General features: G+C 45.8%; 1 protein-coding gene across 1 annotated transcript in view; it reads right to left on the bottom strand.

The window, feature by feature from the left end:
- Positions 1 to 10,238, bottom strand: part of Arl3 (ADP-ribosylation factor-like 3) — a 48,201-nt gene that overhangs the window by 6,662 nt on the left and 31,301 nt on the right. Inside the window, exons 4-5 of the mRNA XM_013017861.1 lie at positions 9,338 to 9,388; positions 6,664 to 6,849 (exon numbers count right to left, since the gene is read on the bottom strand). Coding sequence (XP_012873315.1) covers positions 6,664 to 6,849; positions 9,338 to 9,388 — 237 coding nt within the window. The remainder of the gene's footprint in view (positions 1 to 6,663; positions 6,850 to 9,337; positions 9,389 to 10,238) is intronic.

The following is a 10,238-nucleotide window of genomic DNA, read 5'->3' on the forward strand; positions in this document are numbered from 1 at the left end:
CTTCTGGCTTTTTTCTTTTTGCTTATGTGGTGCTGAGGAATCGAACCCAGGGCCTCGAGCATGCAAGGCAAGCGCTCTACCACTGAGCCACCTTCCCGGCCCCTCCAGGAGACTCTTATCTCCAAATAATCACCAGAAAACTGGAAGTGGCACAGTGGCTCAAGTGGTAGAGTGCTACCCTTGGCAGAGCCCAGGCCCAGAGTTCAAGCCCCAGCACTAACCAAAAAGAAAAAAAACTGTCTCAGAGTCTTGCTATAGTAGCTCTGGCTGGCCTGAAGTCTCAGTCCTCCTGCTTCAGCCTCCTGAGTGCTGTAGTTGCAGCTCTGTACCACCATGCCCTGTTTCTCAGATGCATTTTGGATAAACACAGCACAAATACATGCAATGAAAACACACTATTTTCCAAGGCCTGAAGCTGGAACCAAATTCTAGGCCTTTGGTCTTGAACTGTCCTACACGATGACCCTTTCAGGGTCATTGGAACTGTGGTAACAGGAGTTATCTGACCAGACTACCTAGCATCTCATCGTTTTGGCAGCTCTGCTCATTTCTGCCCATCTTCTGGGGAAGCAGAGAGGAATAGAGAGGGAAAAATAGAAATTTAGGCAATTTAATCATTATTACACATTGCATATCTGAAAGTGAACCCCATACAACTGGATCTTATAAACATCATTTTCTAGGAAACTCTTTCATTTTTAGGGCCCTTTTAAGCCTAAACTAAGAATCACTAAAGGCCTATACTTCACGTATGCAATACTGGAAGGGAATTACATTAGAATGGTCCTTTTTTAAGGTGTAAGGCCAAGAAACAAGCTGAGCGGGCAGAGTGGAAGCCAGAGGCGCTGTGGAGGGAAGGACCCGTCAGCTGGTGTCTTACAAAGGCATGCCCACAGGAAACCCCATGACCTTTCTCTGGTCCCCAAAGGTTACCATTAAAGGACAATAGCTAGCAGATTCCCTTCTTAATTAACATTTTTATTAAATAACCCATTTCAAATAATGGTTAAATTCTCTAAATTTATATCATTCTATTAACCATAATCTAATCTCATTAACCTTGAAATCCCAGTCTTAACTACCCAATTCTATACACCGTGGTACTATCAACTACACTAATTAAGTGACCTTCAAACTATTTCTCCTTCATACGCAATCATCCTTTTTGGTCTCATAATTCTTTGCTGGATGTCTCCTGATATCACTTCCTGTGAACCTGGCTGCCCAAGGCCCCAGATTGGAGAAGCATTTTCTTACCCAAACCCAACTATATAATCTCTCATTATTCAAACTGGCTTGTTTTACACACTGGCTCATTTCACCCCACCCTCTACCCACCTAATAGCTTGCTGTCTCCATTTGGCTAAAGATCCTGTAAAGCTGGTGGGGATTTAGTGGGTGGTAGAGCACTTGCCCAGCAAGTGGGAGGGAGCTCTGAATTTGATTTCTAGCAGCACAAAAAATCAACAACCCAAACAAGGGCCTGTAATAGGCCTTGTGTGTCCACAGTGGAGTGCAGAAGAGTTTTACCTGACAGGAGTTGGGTGGGGAATGGGGAGGCAAAGGCCTTGAATTTAGTGTCATTACTGTGTATTGACTCTGTATCTCTCTGGTTCTTTTTTTTTTTTTATTTTGGGTCCAGTCGTGGGCCTGAACTCAGAGCCTGGGCACTGCCCCTCAGCTCTTCAGCTCAAGGGTAGCGCTCTACCACTTGAGCACAGCACCACTTCTGGCTTTTTTTTTTTTTTTTTTGCTTATGGGTGCTGAGGAATCGAACCCAGAGCCTCATGCATGCAAGGCAAGCGCTCCACCATTGAGCCACCTTCCCAGCCCCCTCTCTGGTTCTTTTTTCATTGTTTACTTTTGGCAGTATTCAGGGCCTTATACTTGATAGACTGGCACTCAGGGACCACTTGAGCACCTGACCAAACCCCTTTGTGTGTATGTGTTGATAGTGAGGCTTGAACACAGTGTCTGGGCACTGTCCTCTAGCTTTTCACTCAAGGCTGGTGCTCTACCACTTTAGCCAGACCTTCATTTCTAGCTTTTTCTTCTTTTTTTTTGGTCAGTCATAGGGCTTGAACTCTGGGTCTGGGTGAGGTCTCTCAGCTCTTCAGCTCAAGGCTAGTGTAGCTAAGATTATAGGCGTGAGCCACTGGTATCTGGCTACTTCTAGCTTTTTTTTTTTTGTCAATCGTGGGGTCTGAACTCTGGGCCTGGGCGCTTCCCCTCAGCTCTTCAGCTCAAGGCTAGTGCTCTATCACTTGAGCCCCAGCACCACTTTTTCTACGTATGTGATGCTGAGGAATCGAACTCAGGGCCTCATGCATGCAAGGCAGGCACTCTACCACTAAGCCACCTTCTGAGCCCCTACTTCTAGCTTTTTGATGGTTAACTGGAGATAAAAATCTCACAGATAGTGGTGCTGTAGCTCAAGTGGTAGAGCGCTCGCCTTGAGCTGAAGAGCTGAGGGACAGCGCCCAGGCCCAGAGTTCAAGCCCCACAACCGACAAAAAAAAAAAAAAAATGGTGCAGTTAAAAATCTCACGGACTTCTTGTCCAGGCTGGCTTTGAACCATGATTCTTAGATCTCAGCTTAATAAGTAATTAGGATTACAGGTATGAGCAGCTGGCATCTGGCTCTGCTTTAGTTATTTTCATGCTTTTTTTTTCTTTTTGCCTGGGTCTGGCTTCCTGCTCTAATACTCTTACTTATCCCTCCCTTATAGTTCAGATTACAGGCCTACGATACTCAGCTGGTTTGCTTGGATGAGGTCTTTCTACTTTTTTTTTTCATTTTCTGGCCAGGTCTGGCCATGAGCCATGACCCTCTTGGTATATGGGAGAATAGCAGGAATTGTATGTGAGAGCCTCCATGCCCAAGAAAGTTCTGATTTAAAAAAAAGTATAACTGAAGCTGGGTGCTGGTGGCTCATGCCTGTAATCCTAGCTACTCAGGAGGCTGAGATCTGAGGATCACAGTTCAAAGCCAGCACAGGCAGGAAAGTTCTCTCCAATAAACCACTAGAAAACCGGAAGTGGCACTGTGGCTCAAGTGGTAGAGCACTTGCTTTGAGCTGAAGAGTGCAGGGACAGCGCCCAAGCCCAGAGTTCAAGCCTCACTACAAAAAATAAATAAATAAATAAAAAATGTAACTGAAGCAAGTTAAAGATGTTCAAAAACATCTGGGTTATACTATACTTATTAAACTAACTTTAAGGTATAGTTGATTCAAAACCTGATTTTTCAGGCTGGGAAGGTGGCTCAGTGGTAGAGCGCTTGCCTTGCATGCATGAGGCCCTGGGTTCGATTCCTCAGCACCACATAAGCAAAAAGGAAAAAGCTGGAAGTGGCGCTGTGGCTCAAGTGGTAGGGCACTAGCCTTGAGCTGAAGAGCTGAGGGACAGCGCCCAGGCCCAGAATTCAGGCCCCATGACCGGACCCAAAAAAACAAAAACAAAACCTCATATTTCTATCATATGTGTATACAATGTATACCTAGATGTTGGGTCCATATCAACATATACATACATATATATGGAGGGGGCAGGAGAGCAAGAGAATTACCTACATGGTAACAATTTTACAAGGAAGACTCTAGAATAACAATACAATGGCAGTTAGCCCTTTGTCGGAGTTGCACTGGGAGAGCAAAAAGAACTTCTTGCCTTTTTTTGTATGTGGTGGTGCTAGGGATGAACCCAGGTCCTTGAATATGTTAGGCCAGTACTCTACCACTGAGCCAAGCCCTGACATACCTCAAGCCTCATTTTCTAGCTTTACAGACTTTTATATAATCAATGGTGAGAAACACACACACTAAGTTTTAGGCTTAAGTCCCACACAGCTGGGGTTACAGGTCTATGTGCCACAGCATTTGGTTTAGGCTGGGATGTGGCTCAAGTGGTACAGTGCTTGACTAGAACATACTAGTTTAATAATAAGAATTTAGGTAGAAGTAAGACTTAAAGAAAACAGGGCTGCCGGATGCCAGTGGCTCATGCTTGTAATCCTAGCTACTTAGGAGCTGAGATCTGAGGATTGCAGTTCAAAGCCAGCCCAGGCAGGAAAGTTCATGAGACTTTTTTTTTTTTGGTTGGTTGTGAGGCTTGAACTCTGGGCCTGGGCGCTGTCTCTCAGCTCTTCAGCTCAAGGCGAGCGCTCTACCGCTTAAGCCACAGTGCCACTTCCGGTTTTCTGGTGGTTTATTGGAGATAAGAGTCTCATGGACTTTCCTGCCCAGGCTGGCTTTGAACCATGATCCTCACATCTCAGCCTCCTATGTAGCTAGGATTATAGGTGTGAGCCGCCGGCGCCTGGCTTCGTGAGAATCTTATCTCCAATTAACCACCAGAAAACTGGAAGTGGTGCTTTGGCTCATGTGGTAGAGCAATAGCCTTGAGCTGAATAGCTGAGGGACAGTGCCCAGGCCCAGAGTTCAAGCCCTACGACTGACAAAAAAAGAGATAAAACAGGGCTGGGAATGTGTCTTAGTAATAGAGTTGCTTGCCTAGCATTCATGAAGCCCTGGGTTTGATTCTTAGTACCACATAAACAGAAAAAGCCAGAAGTGGCACTGTGGCTCAAGTGGTAGAGTGCTACCCTTGAGCATAGAGAGGCTCAGGGACAAAGCCCAGGCCCTGAGTTCAAACCCCAAAACTAGGGGAAAAAAATCCAGATGCTCTCTTTGGCAGTATACATACTTAAAAATTCTCCAAAGACCATCTCCTCTAAATCTCAGACCCACAGAGCTCCACAGTCCATTTTGGGGATGTAGCCATGGTAATCTCTGGGTACTAAGGAGTCCCTAACACACACAAACACATGTGCAAAGGTGTATACACACACACACACACAAGTACATGAGCTTCTAGGGGTGCAGGTATCAGCAGTTTTCTTATGCTGACCAGGCTGCCCTCAGACCTAGGACCTACACACAATCTAATTTTGTTACAAAAAGAGGAAAAACAAAAAGGCAGCATGACTGGGCTGAGAAAATACTAGATAGTCATTATTTGCTTGGAATAAAAGTAAAGTCATTTAAAGATAAATTAGTATCAGTGTCTTAGGAATGAGAAGAATATTAGGAGGGAGATGGAAAAGGCTGCAGCACAATGACCAACCATCAAATCTAGGCATGCGCCCAACATGCCAATGGAGACAGGCGAATGGCCCTGCCATTCTAGACATGGCTTGGGGCTATGGGGAGGGGATTGTCTTTAGATGTAGTAAATCCCTAGCATCATGCAGTACTATAGTATAGTCAGTCTTCACAGTGCTTGGTCACATCCTGGCTGGTATACTGGATGTTGAAAATATGGCAGATACTAGGTCTCTGGAACAAGAAGTTGTCCTAAGAGAGCTCCAGTGGTTCATGCTTGCAATTCTAGCTATTCAGGAGGTTGAGAGCTGGAGGACTAATGTTCAAAGCCAGCCTGGTAGAAAAGTCTATGAGATCCCATCTCCAAAATAACCAGGAAAAAGCCAGGCTTGAGGCATGGCTGAAGTGGTAGAGCATCAGCCATGAGCAAGGAAGTTGAGCATGAGTTTAAGGCCCTGAGTTCAATCCCTGGTATGCATGAGGGGCAGAGTAGGGTGGAGTTGTCCTGCAGCACTGACTACAGTGCCAACTGAGCTGAAAGTGCTTCTCATTCTTGGAGGATATAGCTTGGGTATTTGTGATATAGCTATGTTCTAACCTAAATTAATACTAAATGAGGGGGAGCCTGAGCTCCTGGTATACAGTTCCTTAGTGCAAAGCCTCCCACTGGGAACTGAACCTGCAGCAACAGGAAACACACAGCAATCCTGAGGACAAGGAAACCACTCCTAGGTTAGTGTATCATTTCTGATGGCCAGCCACACCTTGGGAGGAATCAATACTGGACACACTATGGAACCTCAACCCAATTAGCAACGTTTCTAGAGATACAACCTTTAGAGTCTTCTTTCTCAATTGAGAAAGCTAATTTGGGGTGGTTTATTTAAATGGTTCTCTCAGAATATTTCCTGGTATCTGAGGGTTGTTAAGTAAAAACAAAACAAAAAACAATCTCAGCCATGCCAACCAATAAAGCTTATTAGTTTCACATCTTTTTCTTTTCTTTTTTTTGTTGGTCGTGGGGCTTGAACTCTGGGCTTGGGTGCTGTCCTTGTGCTCTTCAGCTCAAGGTGAGCTCTCTACCACTTGAGCCACAGTGCCACTTCCGGTTTTCTAATGGTTTATTGGAGATCAGAGTCTCACAGACTTTCCTGCCCGGGCTGGCTTTGAACCTCAATCCTCAGATCTCAGCCTCCTGAGTAGCTAGGATTACAGGTGTGTACTGGCACCTGGCTTCACATCTTTTTCTTTCTTTTTTTTTTTTTTTAGTCCGGTTGTGGGGCCTGAACTCTGGGCCTGAGCGCTGTCCCTCAGCTCTTCAGCTCAAGGCTAGTGCCCTACCACTTGAGCCACAGCGCCACTTCCAGCTTTTTCCTTTTTGCTTATGTGGTGCTGAGGAATCGAACCCAGGGCCTCAGGCATGCAAGGCAAGCACTCTACCACTGAGCCACCTTCCCAGCCCCTTCACATCTTTTTCTAACTAAGCCAACTGCACCAACGAGACAGACCACCTTGGTGGGCTGCCACGTTGCCAGGGGACCAAGCCTTGCTGGAGTCTCACCTGAACACCTTCTCCAGTGAGCGCCGAGCAGGACTGGATCTGCCAGACTCGGTCTCGGATGGTGTGCAGATTCAGGCCTTCTGCAATTTCAGAGGCAGGGGCGGCTGTGAGCAGATCCTGCTTGTTAGCAAAGATGAGCACTGGCACACAACTCAGCTTTTCTTCCTCCAGTAATTCAGCTAGTTCCTACAGCATTTGGGGAAGGAAGGAAGGAAGGAAAGAAGGGAGAAGGAGAGAAGGAAGGAGGGCAGGAAAGGGGGAAGGAGGGAGGGGGGAGGGAGGGAAGAAGGAAGGAAGGAAAAGGACCGAAGGAGGGAGGGAGGAAAGAAATCAATACTTAAGCATACACTTCTAATTTCAGAAACCCCAAACAGTTAAGCTAATTAACCAGCAACTTTCAAGGGCAGTGATCCTTGGGGTTGTGTCTGTGGAAGATTTCCTAGCAGATCGCTGGGCCTAGCCAAGGACGCTGACTTCGGAAAGTCTGAGCTAATGCTCAGGAATCTGCACATTCAACAAACTCTTCAGGTGATTGGTTTTACTATGGGTAATACATAGACCACACCTTGAGAAACACTGTTTATGGGAGAATGTAAGTAGTGGTTAGAGAAGGCTACTACTATCTACAAATAACATTTCTCTTTTCTTTTTTTCTTTTGTGTGTGTGTGTGTGCGCGTGTGTGTGTGCGTGCGTGCATGCGCATGCATGTACTGAAGCTCAGGGCCTTGCTCAAGACCGGCACTCTATCACTTGAGCCACACTTCCACTTCCAGCATTTTGCTGGTCAACTGAAGATAAGAACCTCTAAATCTGTCTGCTTCAGTTGGCTTTGACCCTGGATCCTCAGATCTCCTTAATAGCTAGATTACAAGTGTGAACTATTGACATCTTCCCTCTCTCCCTTCCTCCTTCTTTCCCAATGCTTGAACCAGGGGCCTGAGCATGGTTCCTGAGCTGCTTTTGTTCAAGGCTAGTGTTCTACCACTTTTTTTGGTGATTAATTGACAATAAGAGTCTCATAGACTTTCCTGCCTGGGCTGGCTTTGAACCATGATCTCAGCCTCTTGAGAAGCTAGGGTTACAGGCATGAGCCATGGGCACCAGCCCTTTCTTTCTTTTGGTGATGGAGATTGAACCTAGGGCTTTGCACATGCTGAACTTTTATTGTGTGTGTGTGTGCTTGTGCACACGTGTGCGTGCGCGCACAGGCACGTGCACATGCATAAAACTGATTTTTTTTTTTGTCAGTTGTGGGTATTGAACTCTGGGCCTGCATGTTGTCCCTGAGCTCTTCAGCTCAAGGCTAGTGCTCTACCACTTGAACCACAGCACCACTTCCAATTTTCTTGTGGTTAATTGGAGATAAGAGTCTCAGAGGGCTGGAAAGGTGGCTCAGTGGTAGAGCGCTTGCCTTGCATGCATGAGGCCCTGGATTCGATTCCTCAGCACCACGTAAGCAAAAAAGAAAAAGCAGGAAGTGGCGCTGTGGCTCAAGTGGTAGAGCGCTAGCCTTGAGCTGAAGAGCTGAGATACAGTGCCCAGGCCAAGAGTTCGGGCCCCATGACCGGACCCAAAAAAACAAAATAAAAGAGTCTCAGAGACTTTCTGTCTGGGCTGGCTTTGAACCGTGATCCTCAGATCTCAGCCTCTTGAGTAGCTAGGATTACAGGTGTGAGCCAGTGGTGCCTGGCAAAACAGATTATTAATTTTTTTAATCAATCTGTCTCTAAAACATTCATGCCATGTATTAATTTTCATCAAATTCTTATTGTATTGGTCCATCTAGCAGAGTCCCTGATTTTGCATTTATAGACAGAACTCTAAACTGTGTGTTGGTTCTGTATGCAGTAAGTATAAAAGAGAGTGTCTACTTACCTAAATGACAGACCCTACCTCTTTCACATTAAGCCTCCATTTTACCTTTTTTAAACATTACGGCTCTCAGAGAGAATTGGTGGCAGATGACTACCTAAGCCCCCTCCGCCTCCACTAGCAACACTGGTTCATCTGAATGATGACCCAGAAAGGGAGATGGGCTATCTCCATGCGTCTGGAAGATTCTCAACCTACTATCCAACAAAAAGGAACCTAAACATGAAGACTGTTGTCTTTGGAAGTCCACCTGGGGTAGTTCAGGGTAGAAAGTGGAGTTGTGGCTCAAGTGGTATAGTGATAGTCTTGAGTGAAAAAATAGCTCAGGGAAGTGCTTAGGCCCTCCCTGAGTTCAACAGTACAACAAGCAAACCACCTCCTCCCCCAAAAGAAAAAAAAAATGTTTAAAAGACTCTTAACTAATTTCCTTTCAAACAGCTGGAATTTCTGCCTGTTTGAATTGTCAAGGTTAAACAACAGCAACAACAACAAACAACCCTCCTTCCCTCTTACACATTTACTTTTTTTTTTTTTTTTGGTCCGGTTGTGGGCCTGAACTCTGGGCCTGGGTGCTGTCCCTCAGCTCTTCAGCTCAAGGCTAGCGCTCTACCACTTGAGCCACAGCGCCACTTCCGGCTTTTTTCTTTTTGCTTATGTGGTGCTGGGGAATCGAACCCAGGGCCTCAGGCATGCAAGGCAAGTGCTCTACCACTGAGCCACCTTCCCCCTCTTACACATTTACAAGATGGATTAATGAGTATCAAGTTATGTGGGAAATATTTCAACAAAAGAATTATTTACCTGACCTGTCTCTTCAAATCTTTTTCTGTCTGCACTGTCAATTACATATATCTGTAAAGAAAAAGAAGGTTACTTCAATAAGCAAGGAAAGGAAGAGATGGGCAACTTCAACAAAAGGGGCAAGTGGGCTCTGCTGGGCAGATTCCAGGTCAGCAAATTGACTGGCAAAAAAAAAAAATCAATTAAATTATTGAGGCTATCTGCCCAGAAAATACCCTCAGCAAAGCTCCAAAGTCTAGGAAGACAGGAAAGCTAAGTGGGTAAAAATAACTACATTTCCTGGGTTCTTGGTATTTCACTAGTGATTCTTCCTAGATGTAGTCAGAGAAAGAGAGAAAACAGAAAGGAGAGAGAGACTGTGTCTGTGTTTGTGTGTATGTGTATCAGGGCTTGAACTCCAAGTCCTATTTTTTTGGGGGGGGTCCAGTCGTGGGGCCTGAACTCTGGACCTGGGCGTTGTCCCTCAGCTCTTCAGCTCAAGGCTAGCACTCTACCACTTGAGCCACAGCGCCACTTCCGGCTTTTTTCTTTTTGCTTATGTGGTGCTGAGGAATTGAACCCAGGGCCTCATGCATGCAAGGCAAGCACTCTACCACTGAGCCACCTTCCCAGCCCGAACTCCAAGTCCTATTATTTTTCCCATGGCTTGAGCTTTACCACTTGGACTATACCTCTAGTCTAGCATTTTGCATAACTTTTCTGCCAGAGCTGACTTCAGGCTGAAATCCTCCAAGTCTTGGCTTCCTGAGTAGCTAGGATTACAGGTATGAACCACCATCTGGATCTATTAGCCTTTTTTTTTTTTTTTTTTTTGGGGGGGGGGTCCGGTCGTGGGGCCTGAACTCTGGGCCTGGGCGCTATCCCTCAGCTCTTCAGCTCAAGGCTAGCGCTCTACCACTTG

This window comes from Dipodomys ordii, unplaced genomic scaffold (genome assembly GCF_000151885.1).
Source record: "Dipodomys ordii isolate 6190 unplaced genomic scaffold, Dord_2.0 Scaffold36, whole genome shotgun sequence".
NCBI classification, from domain to species: domain Eukaryota; kingdom Metazoa; phylum Chordata; class Mammalia; order Rodentia; family Heteromyidae; genus Dipodomys; species Dipodomys ordii.